General features: G+C 42.3%; 1 protein-coding gene across 2 annotated transcripts in view; it reads right to left on the bottom strand.

Annotated features, from left to right (window-relative positions):
- kcnh3 (potassium voltage-gated channel, subfamily H (eag-related), member 3) overlaps positions 1–18,930 on the bottom strand; it is a 152,045-nt gene that overhangs the window by 31,702 nt on the left and 101,413 nt on the right. For both annotated transcript variants that reach the window (XM_061792815.1, XM_061792814.1), the window contains 3 exons: positions 16,741–16,993; positions 14,858–15,015; positions 11,882–12,083 (listed from right to left, as the gene is read on the bottom strand). In XM_061792815.1, the coding sequence (XP_061648799.1) occupies positions 11,882–12,083; positions 14,858–15,015; positions 16,741–16,993 (613 nt within the window). The remainder of the gene's footprint in view (positions 1–11,881; positions 12,084–14,857; positions 15,016–16,740; positions 16,994–18,930) is intronic.

Genomic DNA, 18,930 nt, shown 5'->3' on the forward strand with positions numbered 1-18,930 from the left:
GCTCACATTCCTCAGCCTCCCTGGTAAGGTCTATTCAGGAGTGCTAGAGAGGCGGGCCCGACGGGAAGTCGAATCTCAAATTCAGGAGGAGCAATGTGGTTTTCGTCCTGGCCGTGGAACAGTGGACCAGCTCTACACCCTCGGCAGGTTCTTTGAGGGTGCAGGGCAGTTCGCCGAACCAGTCTACATACGTTTTGAGGACTTGGAGAAGGCGTTCGACCGTGCCCCTCGGGGAGTCCTGTGGGGGGTGCTTCGGGAGTATGGGGTACCGAACCCCCGTATCAGGGGGTTCGGTACCCCATACTCCCGAAGCACCCCCTTTACGACCGGAGTCAGAGTTTGGTCTGCATATCCGGCAGTAAGTCAGACTCGTTTCCGGTGAGGGTTGGCTACCGCCAAGGTTGCCCTTCGTCACTGATTCTGTTCATAACCTTTATGGACAGAATTTCAAGGTGGAGCCGAGGCGTACAGGGGGTCAGGTTGGGTGGCCTCAGTATTGCATCTCTGCTTTTTGCAGATGATGTGGTTCTGTTGGCTCCAACTCTCACCGGAGCAGTTTGCAGCTGAGTGTGAAGCGGCTGGGATGAGAATCAGCACCTCCAAATCTGAGACCATGGTCCTCAGTCAGAAAAGGGTGGCGTGCCCTCTCCGGGTCGGGAATGAGATCCTGCCCAAGTGGGGTTCAAGTATCTTGGGGTCTTGTTCATGAGTGAGGGAAGAATGGAACGGGAGATCGACAGGCGGATCGGTGCAGCGTCTGCAGTGATGCGGATTTTGTACCGATGCGTTGTGGTAAAGAAGGAGCTAAGCCGAAAGGAGAAGCTCTCGATTTACTGGTCGATCTATGTTCCTACCCTCACCTATGGTCACGAGCTGTGGGTCGTGACCGAAAGAACGAGATCCCGGATACAAGCGGCCGAAATTAGTTTTCTCCGCAGGGTGTCCGGACTTTACCTTAGAGATAGGGTGAGAAGCTCGGTCATCTGGAAGGATCTCAGAGTAGAGCTGCTGCTCCTCCACATCGAGAGGAGCCAGATGAGGTGGCTGGGGCATCTGTTTCGGATGCCTCCCAAACGCCTCCCTGGTGAGGTGTTCCGGGCACGTCCCACAGGGAGGAGACCCCGGGGAGGACCCAGCACACGCTGGAGAGACTACGTCCTTCGGCTGGCCTGGGAACTCCTCGGGATCCCCCCGGAAGAGCTAGAGGAAGTGGCTGGGGAGAGGGAAGTCTGGGTTTCTCTGCTAAAGCTACTGCCCCCACGACCCGACCTTGGATAAGCGGTAGAAAATGGATGGATGGATGGATGATAATTTAAAAAGGCTTATAGTAAATCTTACCAATAATCAAATATATTTTCACATTGTATTTATGTATTCTAATAATACTACTATATCTGTGATAATATACTATTCTATGTTGTTCATAATGAGGGGAAAAGGTGGCATGAATTCTACAGGTGAGATGTTGGTGGATGCAACCAGCGATGAGTTGATTACAATTACAATTATCAATTATAGCAGAGGCCAGTATTTGAGAATTTGAGGAAATTGTTACATTTTGAAGAAGTATCTTTATTAAAGGAATAGGTGAAGTATCAGCAAAATTAGTGGATGTTAGACATTTCAGGTCTTAAAAAGATGATAGAGAGCCTGTAATTTTCATCATAGGTATAGTTCACCTATTAGAGACAAAAGGAGAAAAAAAAACTGAAAATGACTGATTTTTAAAGAATTCATTATTATTGTCATCGGGATATCATCCACAGTATGACCAAACAAGTATTTAAAAAAAAGTTCATCTCAATACTTTGTTATATACCCTTTGTTGGCAATGACAGAGGTCAAACGTTTTCTGTAAGTCTTCACAAGGTTTTCACAGTGTTGCTGGTATTTTGGCCCATTCCTCCATGCAGATCTCCTCTCGAGGAGTGATGTTTTGGGGCTGTTGCTGGGCAACACAGACTTTCAACTCCCTCCAGAGATTTTCTAAGGGGTTGAGATCTGGAGACTAGCTAGGCCACTCCAGGACCTTGAAATGCTTCTTAGGAAGACACTCCTTCGTTGCCCGGGCGGAGTGTTTGGGATTATTGTTGAATCATGCTGAAAGACCCAGCCACGTTTCATCTTCAATGCCCTTGCTGATGGAAGGATGTTTTCACTCAAAATCTCACGATACATGGCCTCTGACACGAATAGAGAGTGGCTGGATCCAAGAGCAGTCAGAGGCAGATGTGAAAGGATGAATAGTTTATTGATGACTTATTGATTGGTTGGCAGGCGGCGGTGTGGACACGTGGCAGGCAGTGGTGAGGACAGGCGGCTGGAATTACGTAAGTAATAAGTAACTGCAATACTTCGGCGAGGATTTCCTGGAACAGGCAGGTTTATATACCAGTGGTGATAAGGCTGATTGGAGACAGGTGCTAAAAACAGAGAAGGGAGGAGAGAGAGAGAGAGAGAACGCAAAGCGCCCTCCCGGCTACAATAATGGAACTGCAGGCAGTATATGACAGCCCCATTCATTTTTTCCTTTACACGGATTAGTCGTCCTGCTCACTTTGCAGAAAAACAGCCCTAAAGCATGACGTTTCCACCCCCATGCTTCATAGTAGGTATGGTGTTCTTTGGATGCAACTCAGCATTCTTTCTCCTCCAAACACGACAAGTTGGGTTTTTACAAAAAGTTCTATTTTGGTTTCATCTCAACATGTGACATTCTCCAAATCCTCATTTGGATCATCCAAATGCTCGTGTGCAAACTTCAGACGGGCCTGGACATGTACTGGCTTAAGCAGGGGGACACGACTGGCACTGCAGGATTTGAGTCCCTGGCGGCGTACTGTGTTACTGATGGTAGCCTTTGTTACTTTGGTCCCAGCTCTCTGCAGGTCATTCACTACGTCCGCCCGTGTGGTTCTGGGCTTTTTACTCACCGTTCCTGTGATCATTTTCACCCCATGGGGGTATTCAGTGGAACCCCAGATCGAGGGAGATTATCAGTGGTCTTGTATGTCTTCCATTTTCTAATAATTGCTCCCACAGTTGATTTCTTCACACCAAGCTGCTTACTTACTGCAGATTCAGTCTTTCCAGCCTGGTGCAGGTCCACAATTTTGTTTCTGGTGTCCTTTGACAGCTCTTTGGTCTTGGCCATAGTGGAGTTTGGAGTGTGATTGTTTGCGGTTGCGGACAGGTGTCTTTTATTCTGATAACGAGTTCAAACAGGTTCCATGAATACAAGTAACGAGTGGAGGACAGAGGAGCCTCTTAAAGAAGAAGTTACAGGTCTGTGAGGGCCAGAAATCTTGCTTGATTGTAGGTGACCAAATACTTATTTTCCACCAAAATTTGCTAATAAATTTATTGGTATTTTTTTTTCTCATTTTGTCTCTCCTATGTGAGGTATACCTATGATGAAAATTACAGGCCTCTCTCATCTTTTTAAGTGGGAGAACTTGCACAATAGGTGGCTGACTAAATACTTTTTTGCCCCATTGTATATTATATTAGTATAAATTATATTCTAACTATTACAGGTATGAACACATTAATGCATTATGATTTTTTGTTAGTAATTATAGCAGTATAGGGTTCCTGATGGTGAAAATTTTAGGTGAGAAATGTTTTTGTTCAAACGGGAAAAACACGTCTACCAATTATTTGAGCCCCAGCGTTAATTACAGCAGAGGGCACTATTTAAGGAAATAAAGTACTTTACAGTATTTAGCTTTCAAACTTCAGCAGTCTGTATCAAGTTAGAAATTTTTTTTCACGCCATGTAATAACCAATAGAAAGTAGGCATGACAACATTGCTTTAATGAGAATGAAGAAAAATTCAAAATGTTTTGTTGTGTTTGGACTGAAAAATCGTTGATGAAGCCACTGAGAAATACTGCGACTGACTTAGCATTAAAACTTTCCATGAAGACGCAACATTCACCCGTCAACAAATCCCATGATAGTGCCAACAAGTACACTAATGCTGATAAGGAGACATTTCAAAGTAAGGGCGGGAAGAGACCGGCAAAGGCAGACAGATGAATAATTTAGAGAGTGCTTGAGAATGAACGTACGTGATGTGGAGAAGTCCACCCGGCCTTCTGACTGCACAACTTGTAAGAGAAGAGGAATCATACAATATAGATACTGCCGCCCATTGATATGTGCACTCGGCTCACTAGCTACAGAATCTATCTTTCTGTCTGTCTTTTCTGATCTGTCTCTTTTCTGATCTGTCTCCTACATAACCAACCCATGTACTGTATTGTTGGAATTATATATGGGTTATTTGTGAATCCAACACCAACAATGTGCTGTATCCCTGGTACACACACAAGGATTTTTCAAATTTTTAAATATTTTTTATCCGTGAGAGGGCCCACAAATGGCGCTAAAAAAAGAATCTGGCATTTAACAGTTTTGGTCATACTGTGTGTGGTGGGCGCCGATAATCTCAACACACACAGAAAGATTCTGTTCCAACATCGATCAGCAAACAAGTCCTCCGAGGCATTAGTTACATGTGATCACACTTATCAAACAAAACCGAAAAAGAAGAAACACTTCCAGGTATGCGCCGAAGTTACCCCAGTGTTTCCAAGGGTGGCCGGAAGCAGGACCGTTATTAAATGGCAATAATGTCTCAGAAAGACTTACTTTGGAAAATACTTCTTGCCATCTGGGTAACTCACTTTTATCCAAAATATTATATTATTATATTATCATTTTTTTAATTTACGGTCATTTATAGTGTTCCTCTGCGACCCTTGTGAGGATAAAGCGGTACAGACAATGGATGGATGGATGTTGTTGTTCCTGAGTCAGAGTGCTTCTTGATTGACTACATTCTGTTCCATGTCACAATTTACGGTGTCATGACTCGGCTTTCCCCACACAAAGATTTTGGTCGTAAATATTGAACACGTTAAATATTTAAGATTGTCGGCTCCGACCTGGTTTGGACCCTGTAATAAGGACAAATCCACTCTTAACACACATCCGACCAAGATAGTAAGCTAGTCTGATGTTTGTTGTCCTTGGTCGGGGAAGGGGCTAAATCGAGACAAAACAGGCCGATTGTTTTTGTGTGTACCAGGCCTTCCACACAGTATATACATACAGAATATTTTCAGTATTACAGTTTTTCTCAGTCGCTTCTCATACATTTCTTGAATCATCCTTGACATTTGCAAAACATGAAGTGCATTTTCTCAAAATAATTTGTACAAATAGCAAAACACCATGGATTACCTACAAAACCTATTCAGTCTCTTGCTCATAATCTTAGTTCATCTCTCATAAGTAAATGTCAATGCCATCAGAATGAATGTCACTGTGGCCAGATAACAGTCAAATTGCTTCGTCATGTTGTCAATATACTCTGGCTGGATGTTCTGATGTAAACTGCATCTGAAGTTTTGAGGACAATGATTCTAAATTGCAGGTTACAATTTAGTGTATGTGGACGATTGCAAGAGACTGGACAAGTCACATTTATGCAGTCATTGTTTGTAATGTAATTTGTTGAGAGACCATGTCACTGCAATGCAGAAACGAAAAGAGAAAACTGCATAGCACAAAGACAAAAAGACAAACAAAAAATGTAGAAATGTGAACATAGTACTGGTCTCGTTTGGGAAAACTGTACATGTAGAGCAAAGACAGCGCAGGCTTCCTCCACCTCAGGTTCCTGGCTGTTGGGCCACAAATTCTCATCCACATCACAACGAATATCCTCTCGTGATGAGCTGTTTCAGAACACTAGTTGATCATTGGTTGAGCTAATGCTTCACACATTTCCCTTTGTTAGAGAAAGTCAAGATTCACCTGGTGAAAATGGAAAGTCTGATGGAAATATATAGAAATATGCTTGACATTATCACAACCTGTTCAACCGTTTTATGTGTAAAGAGTTTTGCGATGCACAAACGCCTAAATGTTAAGGTGAGACTGTTCAACAGAGAACCATAACAACACGTGGTCAACATTACATAAGCAATTGATCATGTTGGAAACAGCAGATAATTTTACGTAATCCTTTCATTTGCATGGATGTACCAAAGCATTTGCAACTTGTTTAAAGAAATGAGAAACTGCTTTTTTTATGTGCACAAGTGACACTGATGTGAAGATTGGACAAGTTGTTCCAAGAATTTCAATTCTTATGTGAGAAATGTACCAAAGCGACTGAGAACTGTTAATATTGGCACTTTTTTTCTTCGCTGATTGGCTGTGAGATATTAGACCTCATAATGAGGTCCACTTGAATACGATCCTGCGTCAGATAAAGGGCTTGTTCAACTAATTGAGGTACAGTACATTCAAGTGATAAAATATCCTGTTGTAAATTAGTTATTCTGTCCTGGAGACTGGAGTTTTATTGTTATCATTGGATTGCTGTGGTATGGAAGAAATAGTTTTACGGTTCTATTTCAGGAAAAATAGATGAAGAAAATAGATGAACGTGCATGTTCTGATGAATTGAGCTTATTGCTGCCCCAAGGCTCAAATGGCATTTACTGGAGGAAGACAGTTCATATCAGTTGCTGTATATTCGCGCGTGAAAAGGCAATATCGGATTTAAATGATATTGATGCCACCGTGCATTGAATACATCTGAAATGACATGCTAAGAAACGACAATGGAGGACAACCAGTGTCTTCTGTATTCACTTCTTGCCCACGGTCGGGAGAACAAATTTATCTGAGAAGACGCTGTGAGTTGCAAGAAAATGGAGCACTGCAGCGAAGTGGAGACTGTGGCGTATGAAAAATAAGCTGACTGTCGATGACCATAATGGTTAGCCTCAGGTTGTTAACTTCGGCAAGTCCAATCGCCGCTAGTCTTTAAAGAGTCATAGCATAGGACTACTGGATTGGCGGCAGGGAACGAGAGCACCGGTGTGAAGTGAACGGCCATTTGTCGCAAAATGTTTTGTCCAATAAGCACAGATGGCCGCAAACGAATCATACCATGCACCAACATCATGAGACTTGTGTTACTTTACTTGTCGCAGTACAGCATCGGTTGTATGCTGCAACCATGTGCAGGGTCGTGCACAAACATTTTGGGGGTCAGGGGCTCAAGATAGAAAAAGGGCACATGATGTAATTTATTCATGAATAAATAAGAGGACACCTCTTACCCATTTGTTTCAGTACCCTTACGCTCACATAATTGTTGAATACTCAGCAGATTTCTACAAAATAATATGGCCACACAAAGACTCCCCCCCCCCCCCCCCCCTATAGTATTCACCGGGGTTAAGATAAAGTAAGAATAAAAGCAGTGACACAATATGTGTTTTGTATGCTACTAGTCACTAGTGAATATTTAAAATAACTGACTGCACCAGGGAGAGGTACTACATAGTGAAGTAGGAATTTTCAAATATACAGTAACATTAAAATGGGGTTATTTTTGCACAAGACTATAAATTATTTAATATTGGTGTTTTTGAAATGACATAAAATAAAAACAAAACAGGATGTGGAGGGTCCAAGAGGATTTTGCATGCTCTTGTCTTAGTTCTGGCAGCGTGCAAGTCCTCAAGGGTGGGAAGGGGGGTACTGACGACTTTTCCAGCAGTCCTGATTGTCTGTTGCAGTTGGAATCTATGCTTGTTTTAGTTTGCATTGTTCAGTAGCGCCTACCTGAGGGAAGGAGCTGGAAGAGGTGGTGACCAGGATGTGGAGGGTCCAATAGGATTTTGCACGCTCGTCTTAGTTCTGGTAGCGTGCAAGTCCTCATCGGTGGGTAGTGGTATACCGACAATCTTTTCAGCAGTTTTGATTGTCCGTTGCAGTCGGAGTTTGTCCTTTTTTGTGGCAGCACCAAACCAGACAGTGATGGATGAACACAGGACTGATTCGAAGACTGTTGTGTAGAACTGCCTCAACTGCTCCTGTGGCAGGCCGTGCTTCCTCAGAAGCTGAAGAAAATGCATCCTCTACTGGGCTTTTTTGAGGATGGAGTTGATGTTGGGCTCCCACTTCAGGTGCTGATTATGAATGTAGATGAGGTGGTGTCACCTGCCTCACCTGCTCTGCCCATCAGGAAGCTCTAAATCCACTGGCAGATGGCAGGCGAGACACTGAGCTGGAGAAGCTTGGGGGAGAGGAGTTCGGAAATGAAGGTGTTGAACGCAGAGCTGAAGTCCACGAACGGGATCCTCGCGTAGGTTCATGCACCGTCGAGGTGTTCTAGGATGAAGTGCAGTCCCATGTTGAATGCGTCAGCCACAGACCTGTTTACTCGGTAGGCAAACTGCAGGGGATACAGCAGGGGTCCTGTGACGCTCTTGAGGTGGTCCAGCACAATGCGTTCAAAGGATTTCATGACCACAGATGTCAGGGCGACTGGCCTGTAGTCATTCAGACCCGGGATTGCAGGTTTCTTTGGGACTGGGATGATGGTGGAGCGTTTCAAACCGAATGGTACTTCACACAATTTCTGATTTATTATTAAAGATCTGTGTGAAGACTGGAGCGAGCTGGTCTGCACAGACTTTGAGGCAGGATGGGGACACAAGGTCTGGGCCCGCCGCTTTGTTGAGCTTTTTTAGTTTTAAGATGTGTCTCACATCCTGAAAGGTTCATGAAAGGTCAACACAGAAGTCAGAGATGCAATAGTGGCTGGTGGGATGGGCTGGGTGGTTGTGGGATGTGATAGTGTCCTTTTCAAATCTGCAGTAGAAGGTGTTCAAGTCATCAGCTAGTCATCTTTTGCTCTTCGCTTGGGGGGATGGTCGCTTGCAATTGCTCAGCGATTTTAATCGTCGACAGACTGACTTTGAGTTGTTGTTTTTCCAGCTTTTCTGCATAACTTCTCTTTGCGATGTTAATTTCTTTTGTCAGCTGATTTCTAGCGCGATGGTACAGGGCTCTGTCCGCATTTCGATAGGCATCCTCTTTAGCCTGGTGGAGTTGCTAAAGTTTGGGAGTGAACCACGGCTTGTTGTTATTGAATGTCTGAATTTTTTTGCAGGTCACATCTTTACAGAAACTGATATAGGATGTGACACTGTCTGTATATTCATCCAGGCTGCCAGTTGAAGTTTCAAAGACACTCCAGTCTGTGCAGTCTAAAAACCCTTGAAGTTGTAGCTTCACTTCATTGGTCCACTTCTTCACTGATTTCACCGTAGGCTTCAAACAGTTAAGTTTGTGCCTATATTTTGGTATTAAGTGAATTAAGCAGTGTTCAGACGAACCCAGAGCTGTACGGGGGATAGCACAGTATCCGTTATTTAGCATGGTGTAGCAGTGGTCTAGAATGTTGTTTTCCCTGGTAGGACAGTCAATGTGCTGCTTGTGTTTAGGGAGTTCGTGGTTGAGTTTAGCTCTGTTGAAGTCCCCAAGAATAATGAGGGGTGAATCTGGGTGCTTCTTTTCAAGTTCGTTTACTTGCAGTGCAGCATTCATGTCAGCCTGGGGAGGTATGTCGACACCCGCGAGGATTCGAGAGCGAACTCGCGTGGCGAGTAGAATGGGTTACAGTTCAAAAACAGCGACTCCAAGTCCGGGCTGCAGTGTGTGTTGAGCTCCGAGACGTCGGTACACCATTTTTCGTTGTTTTCCCTGATAGCTCTGTGACGTGGTCCACTCGGAGTAGTTGGAAGCCCGGAAGCATTTTGGCGCGATCGGGGAGGCATTCACTCAGCCATGTCTCCGTGAAGCACAGGGCTGCGGAGCGTCCAAAGTCTTTACTGGTCTTTGTGAGAAGATGAGGCTCGTCCCTTTTATTGGGTAGAGAGCGTAGATTCGTGAGGTGAATCGATGGGAGCGGCATTCGTAATCCTCTTTTATGGAGCTTGACCTGCACTCCGGCTCACTTCCCCCTGTGGCGTCGCCTCCATGCACCGTGGATCACAGCCACTCCACCGGTGAGTAAATTTGTAAAAGTTGGTGTTGCCAATAAGTTACTATAAAACCCTATGTAATGTCTAACAGTACATATTTAGATGGCATTTGTCTGTGTATCTATAGACATCTCCTTAATTCACAAAAAAAACTCCTCTACATATCTAAACATGTCAGGGGAAGATATTCTCCCTCATATCTGAAGGCTCTGTGGTGATTTGTTTTCCTTGATTGATTATCTGCAATCGGCAATTGCAAATATATTAAAATTAAAGCATTTTAAATAATTCGGTCACAATTTACGTATCAATGATGGGTTTTAGACATTACATAATGAGATACACCTAATTGTATTCACCTGTAGTGTCCTAGTACTTATGTCCCAGTACTTAAGTCTGTGTCTGGCGTCGAACAGGGGATTAAAAAGTTGACACTGTCAAGGGGGCCCTGACCATTTGGGGGTCCCGGGCTCTCCAACATGGGAAACAACACGCCTCCAGACTACCCCCAGTCAAAAATGAAATATATTTTCCATGCAACTAAATTTTTATACAATAATACATATTAATTAAAATACTATTATATTTATATGAAGGCACAATAATTATATATCAGTATCATAATTTATCAGTATAATAAAATATATTGCCCATTTTGCTCAAATAGGCCAGCAAGAATGAATCACAAATTAAAACACCCCATCTTTTACTTGGCGGTGAAGTGTTTGTTGAAGTAGACAGAATATGTCAGAATTTACAACAGAGGCCACTGTTTGTGGAGGTGTTCGTGTGTGTGTGTGTGTGTGTGTGAACAGCTCCATGGGGTTCTCCTCTGCTGATGAATCCATGCTGAAAACAACACCTGAATGTCACATCTCCAGACCTTTGGAACACTATGTCTGTATGTCTGAACTGCTGACGACATGAAGCGCTACTGTGCTTTGCTGAAAAAATAATGACATATCCAGCAGTGCAATACTGATCATTTGGAGGTACCAAGGAGGAGAAGAGAGGATTCACTGGAAGCTAGTGTGGGAAAAGCCAGTGAGGAAATAGAAAACAAAATCCAATTCATAAAGCACTTGAAAGAAAGAAGAAAGTAATATGTGCCAGTGTAAGGATGCCATGCTAGCAGAATTGGTCAAATCGTAGAGGTGATGCTGCCCTCTGTACTTCCTGTACTTTCTTTCTTGCTGATTAAGCTAAACCACAGGTGTCAAACTCAAGGCCCGGGGGCCCTGATCCGGCCCACGATATCATTTTTAGTAATTTGAACAAGAATTGAACTATAATTCTTGACTTCTGATTTAGAAAGTAGTTATCCATCAATATGTTGTGTACTGTATATGTAATAATATAATTACGCAATTAAATCCTTATATGGTTTCACAGTCATAATGACCTTGTGAGGGAAATCATAACTACAATGTGGCCCCTGACAAATATGATTTTGAGACCCCTGATTTAAACATTTGACACGTTTGATTTTGTTCCTAGTTCACACATTGACAATAAAATGCTGTGGCCAGTCAGTGATAGAGGTGGTAACCTATAATAGAGTGACCATGGGATATGGTTTAATTTGCCAGCTGTGGCTTCACGCAAATTCATCGCCGGGAGTCTCAGAGTCTCTGGAAGTCTCTAATAATGTGAGAAAAAGTCACTGGGTTTGTCCCAAAAAAGCAAAAAAAAAAAAAAAAAAAAAAAGTCCAGAGAAAGGCCGCAAGTGGAAATTGGCTAAGTTGGCTAAGATAATTTTGTTTCATGCCTTAGCTCTGCCGTGGTTGTCATGGTAATGTACTTGTATGAGATGGAAATGCTGGTCATGATGGTGGGACTTGGACAGTAATTCTTTAGGCAGTACTTGGTGTAAAACGTTGGAGAACCACTGACCTAGAACTTTCTGTGTGAAGCCCTGAAACCTAATAACCTATATGATGAATGTCAAGTGCCTGTGTCCAGATTTTTAAGACAAGATAAAATAAGGCTACTACAGTATACAGTGTTGATGACTACTGACCGATGTCCCAGGATCCAGGACTCTCGATCTCCCTGCGTCCGATAAAGTACCATACGCAGGCCATCCAGTGGGCCAGCAGAGCGAACATGGACATGAGCAGGGTGAGGACCACAGCGCTGTACTGTGAGTAACGTTCCAACTTCTGCAGCAGCCGCAGCAGGCGTAGCAGACGCACGGTCTTCAACAGGTGTACTCCAAAGTACTGCAGGACATACGTTGCAATTAATTCCTCGAATTTGCAAGATTTACATCAGAAAAGTAGTAACTACAGTATGTACAGTGGAACCTCGATTTAATGGACCACGATTTAACAGATATCAGAAATAACGGACAAAAACAGTTTCCAGTTCTGACTTAAACCGGTGTTGACACTGTTGTCAGTTCCAGATTTGGCCACTGTTGTTGACTTGCGTTGTGGCGCAATATAGGCAGAGACTGAGACATATATTTCCAGGTCACAAATATACAATATGACTAGATCCAGCCAAAGGATGTGCCCAAGCCTACGTGGTAGCCATGGTGAATATGGTGACGTTCCATCAAAGGCAATGCATTGAAGTATAGTGGCCATGATGAATGTGGGAACATTTCGAGGTATTGCATTGACACGGCGGCCATAATGGCAGGATGTCAATCTATTGTCGAGCAGAGCTCTGCACATAGAGAGCGCCAGTGCTGCCACAGTTATCTTGAAAAAGTAACTTAGTTACTTTACTGATTACTTGAGCTTAAAAGTAACTTAGTTACTTTTGAAATCAAGTAATCAGCAAAGTCAACAATCACTTCCCAATCGCTTTCTTCTCGTCGTTGGCAAAAAGGGCAGTCTCAGTTAAATGCTTCTGCACACCTGGACTGCTCTTTGTTTGAATCACCAGCTATAAACTACTGTTTGGTGAGAGACCTTGATGATGCAAAAGTAACTATTGTTGGATTGAAGAAATAACTGTGGTCTAATTACTTTCCCGGGAAAAGTAACGCGTTATTTCGCTCGTTACTCAACATGGCAGATACCGTATTCTCACGACCATAAGGCACACTTAAAAGTCTTAAATTTTCTCCAAAATGGACGGGGCGCCTTATACTGTGGTGCGCCTTGTGTGTGCACCGAGTTCCAACATCTATAAATGTTGTTATGTGATGAGCGCTCCGCTTGACGTTGTTTTTTTTTTTTTTTTTTTTTTTTAGCATTTCCTGCCGACACGCTGCTTACACAGAGGAAAAGCGGACATGGCTGAGGACAGGGGAAGGACGCTAAAGGCACGCCACCAGTCGGGATATAGCGCCGGGGTGTTTGTTTGTTTGTTTATTTATTTATTTATTTTACCGCTTTACTGACTGGGAGCATTTCCGTGGTGTGCATAGTGCAAAACAACATTGGTTTGGCTAGGGACCCCCGAGCAGCCGCGAGAGAATTCAAGATCAACTAATCCCTGGTTCGCAAGTCGAGGAAGCAAGAAAATGAGCTTCGCCAAGTCAAGAAGACGAAGCTGAGTTTCCTGGGGAAAAAAAGAAAAACAAAACGCGGAAACAAGGCGAGGTGGCCCGACTCGAGAAATGGATTAATGAGCAAAGAATATCTCGGGGCTTGCCATCATTCCGAGAGGCTTGACGAACCGCTGGACATCCGTGTAAACAGGGTGTTCAAAGTGAAGTTGCGAGCGGCGTGGAAGCGATGGATGACAGATGGCGAACACAGCTTTACTAAGACTAGGAGGCAGCGCCGGGCGAGTTACGCCGCAATGTGTGAATGGATTGTGGATGCTGGTGCTAATGTGTCTGCTTGCACTGTTGTTTGAGCTGACTCAAACCTGGCGTGTTTGATTGAGAACTTGCCCAGCTGTTCATTTTGGATACAGAACATGAGGACTTTGATGGATTTGTGGATGAGGATTGATAAAAAAATAACGTGAGTACATTTTAAATACTTCAGTAAAGTACAACCGAATTCAGTTTTGCCAAGACAAAACATTGTTTTAGCGTGCATGCATGCTACCATATGTTTTAAGCTAGCGTATGTTTTACCATGCCTGTGCCCAATAATACGGTGCGGCTTATGTATGTGTAAAATACAGAAATAGACCCCGTAACTGAGACTGGGCCTTATACGCTTATACGGTGCGCCCTTTGGTCGTGAAAATCACGAGACAGTTTTTTTTTTTGTCAAGTCGTCAGTCTATGGCAACCGATTTGGAACTAGGATGCACACTAATTCTTTGTGGCTCATAAAACATCACCATCAAGCATACCAGTGTGGTAAGATTCGATAAAACAAATGTAAGCTTTTTTATATTTATTTACAAATAACTTTGTAGTGTACTAGCCGTTTTAGGCCACGAAAAAAAGTGCAAAACAAGAATTTTGTACTGTACATTAATATGGGTGCATATGACCACAAAAAAAAAGTGCTTCACTATAATAGACTGTAACGGACGACACCCTGCCCCTAATAGTCCGTTAAATTTAGGTTCCACTGTAGTAAGAGTTAACTGTCTCATTAAAAATAAAAAAAGGTTCTTAAAAATATGACTGACTATTACTACAAAATCACGAGAAACTCCCCCCCCCATATTTTAGTTATGATACTTTTCTGAAAAAAACAACAACATTATAACCAAAACGTCTTTGTCATAATTTTACCCTTTTTTTTTTTATCAAAACATACGACTCAGAGGAGCTAAACACCTTATTGGTTCAGAGAAGTCTGTCTTAGTTCTTAGTTTACTTGACTTTTAACTCCACTTGTACTTGACATGAATCGTAATAACCCGTTAACATTGTTTAAAATAATAATAATAATAACAACAACAACACATAGACACCTTTACTGCACACTGAAAATCTAACAGTTAGAGTTTGCTATCTGGATATTTTCAGTCGAGAAAAGAAATGCCCAGGGTCGCTCATTGGTGGAACACGGTACTCTTTATGTCTTGTTAGAGTTCTCAGGTCAGGAATCATGTCGGAGTCATCACTCACCACACTGACGTTGAAGGCGTAGAGGAGGTCAAATGGTAGTGCAGCGATGAGGTCCACAAAGAGCCAGGTGGTGACGTAGTGAACGCAGATGGAGCGGGCGTCGTACACCACCTGACCTGACGTGCTCACAAAGGTTGTGCGAAAGTTCAACACGATGTCTGCAGGTGACAAATGACATACAATTCTAGTTGAATTTAAAAAAAAAAAAAAAAAAAAAAAAAAAAAAAAAAAAATTATATATATATATATATATATATATATATATTCATACAACCAATATAGATTGACAGTGTCCGCCTGTTACAACCCCCAAAAATATATCATGTCATCATTCATTCCAACATTTCTTTGCAGGTTTGCATTCACACTTCGAGGTGGCACTGTAGTCGTCAGTATTTATATGACACACAAAAAAAAGACTTCAAATTTTCGAGTATAGATCATCATAAAGCATTTTCAAGCCAAGCGGTTTACAAAAGTTTGACCAACAGTTCAAGCACGTTTGTTTAATGGTGGCAGGCTTCCCTCTTATCTCAAGAAAAACAACCACTACTTTCAAGATGAAAGTTCAGCCCAGGAAATTGAGTCACATACTGTACAGTACGTACATGGAGCATTGGGTATCAGCATGGTTGCTCACCAACCTACCCTGAGGCAGCAAATGACTCTTGCGTGGCCTTACATCACCGTATGTTAAGAATTCATTGATGCATTGGCTGCATGTGATGATATTGCTCTAGAGGCAACAATAAACCGTATGTAGCTATAATGTATATATGTATGGCTCTGCAGATAATGTTAAACTACACAAACTCAGCCTAGCATCATTAGAATTTGAAACCCTTACCAAGGTTATTAGTTGTGCGTCCTATGCAAAGACAAAAAAACAACAACTAATAATCAGAAAAAACAGTTGAATGAAACAACTTTTCTCATCATTAACTATGTAATATTTATCCTGCTCATCTTCGAAGAGATATTCATATATTTCAGAATGTTTTGAAATTACTTTATTTTTTTCATATCTTCTTGGTAACTCACCACTTACGTGCCCTAGTGCCCTGTATTGACCAGCCCGCCACTATTATGTTTAATAAGAGAAACAATATCAAGGATGTTTTCCCTTAATTTTGTTTCTCTAAGAAAGTTGGAATGAAAGAGTCCGGAATTCATTGCAAAGCGATGAATCATTAAATAACGCAGCTATAACTTAAAAAAAAATGCATATTATCTAAAATGAACACATTTCTCATTACATTTTGAAAAAAAAAAACATTGATACCCAACACTGGCCAGTAAGTTCCAACAAATGGCTTTTGGGGTGACAGGTGTCTGCCATTAAACTGCTGCGGGTGGCTAGTGTAATTTGATGCAGAGCTAGTGTTTCCTCTTTGTGCATTAAGAACCATTGTCCATGGGCGATGGTTCACATTTCCGACACTTAGAAGGGGGACAAACAGGCCGGTTATATTCTAGGAAATGACTGCAGTCATCAGATGTAATGTTCAGTAGCAAATGGATCATATCCTTCCTCTCTTCTGCAAATTCTTTCATTAAAAACTTTTCTTTATATCTGAACGCTAGAAGGATGACTGATGATTGGACTCATGAGATGTGAATTTTCTCTGAATCTACCACGTTTTTTTTTTTACAAGAGCGAGGGAGTTGTTACAAAGTGGTCAAGGCTTATTTACAGACTACCACAGATATCACTCATAGGGGGTCCATCGAATACAGACTAAAGTCATTATATTACATACAGTCACTAAAGTCGTATATTAGGGATTGTTTAAGGTTCTATTGTATTCCTTGTTTGATTGTTAGGTAATACAGCCAACCTAGGTCTATTTACCAATAATGTAGGAGTATTTTAGATGTCTCACCGAGCATGAACAAGATCTCCACCAGGATGTCGCTGACACTTGGAGGGCTTCTGGGGGCGCTGCCTTCGTCTCGCCCACCCACCACAGTGAAGCACACATTATAGGGCACAGTGACTGCCACGTAGAAGGTGGCCAGCAGGATCAGCCAGTCCCAGCCGGCTTTGAAGGTGCCGTAATGGAGCAGTATGAAGCGGGACTTCTGGATGGCCGCTACCTTATACTCCGGTATCGGAGGTTTCTCCCCGAACATGTTCTGCATAGGGTGATAGGGATGGAGGTGATTGAGACGTGGATAATACATTATGTGGTATGGACTGATTGGATATTTAATTAGGGGTACCTATTGGAAGTAAATAAATTCAGACACAATGAATAGAAATACATGGTCATACAACCCCAATTCCAATGAAGTTGGGACGTTGTGTTATACATAAATAAAAACAGAATACAATGATTTGCGAATCATGTTCAACCTATATTTAATTGAATACACTACAAAGACAAGATATTTAATGTTCAAACTGATCAACTTTATTGTTTTTAGCAAATAATCATTAACTTTTATGGCTGCAACACCTTCCAAAAAAGCTGGGACAGGTGGCAAACAAAACTGAGAAAGCTGAGGAATGCTCATCAAACACCTGTTTGGAACATCCCACAGGTGAACAGGCTAATTGGGAACAGGTGGGTGCCATGATTGGGTATAAAAGGAGCTTCCCTGAATTGCTCAGTCATTCACAAGCAAAGATGGGGCGAGGTTCACCTCTTTGTGAACGAGTACGTGAGAAAATAGTCAAACAGTTTAAGGACAATGTTCCTCAACGTACAATGGCAAGTAATTTAGGGATTTCATCATCTACGGTCCGTAGTATCATCAAAAGGTTCAGAGAATCTGGAGAAATCACTGCATGTAAGCGGCAAGGCCAAAAACCAACATTGAATGCCCGTGACCTTTGATCCCTCAGGCGGCACTGCATCAAAAACCGACATCAATGTGTAAAGGATATCACCACATGGGCTCAGGAACACTTCAGAAAACCAATGTCAGTAAATACGGTGCTACATCCGTAAGTGCAACTTGAAACTCTACTATGCAAAGCAAAAGCCATTTATCAACAACACCCAGAAACACCACCGGCTTCTCTGGGCCCGAGCTCATCTAAGATGGACAGATCCAAAGTGGAAAAGTGTTCTGTGGTCCGACGAGTCCACATTTCAAATTATTTTTGGAAATTGTGGACGTCGTGACCAAAGAGGAAAAGAACCATTGTTATGGACGCAAAGTTCAGAAGCCAGCATCTGTGTTTGGTATGGGGCTGTGTTAGTGCCAATGGCGGGGTAATTTACACATCTGTAAAGGCACCATTAATGCTGAAAGGTACATGCAGGTTTAGGAGAAACATATGCTGCCATCCAAGCCACGTCTTTTTCATGGACGCCCCTGCATATTTCAGCAAGACAATGCCAAACCACATTCTGCATGTGTTACAACAGCGTGGCTTTATACTAAAAGAGTGCGGGTATTAGACTGGCCTGCCTGTAGTCCAGACCTGTCTCCCATTGAAAATGTGTGCCGCATTATGAAGCGTAAAATACGACAACGGCGACCCCGGACTGCTGAAAAGCTGAAGCTGTACATCAAGCAAGAATGGGAAAGAATTCCACCTCCAAAGCTTCAACAATTAGTGTCCTCAGTTCCCCAACATTTATTGAATGTTGTTAAAAGAAAAGGTGATGTAACACAGTGGTAAACATGACCCTGTCCCAGCATTTTTGGAATGTGTTGCAGCCATAAAATTCTAAGTTAATGATTATTTGCTAAAAACAATACATTTTATCAGTTTGAACATTAAATATCTTGTCTTTGTAGTGTATTCAATTAAATATAGGTTGAACACGATTTGCAAATCATTGTATTCTGTTTTTATTTATGTTTAACACAACATCCCAACGTCATTGGAATTGGGGTTGTAGATGACCACAATGCATCCCACCAGGCATCCTCCAATTGTTTTTGATACAGTATGTTCATTGTAAAAGTTCAATGAAACAATCCAGTAATAGGGTACTGAAGGTTTAAGGGAGCCTTTACTAAGGTCACGTTGACAGAGCTGCCAAATGTTACGGAACGTCCGTATTTTGTTATGGTACTCAGTGGACGTTGACTCATTACGGGCATAACACTGATTG

Source organism: Phyllopteryx taeniolatus, chromosome 12 (assembly GCF_024500385.1).
Source record: "Phyllopteryx taeniolatus isolate TA_2022b chromosome 12, UOR_Ptae_1.2, whole genome shotgun sequence".
Classification (NCBI taxonomy): domain Eukaryota; kingdom Metazoa; phylum Chordata; class Actinopteri; order Syngnathiformes; family Syngnathidae; genus Phyllopteryx; species Phyllopteryx taeniolatus.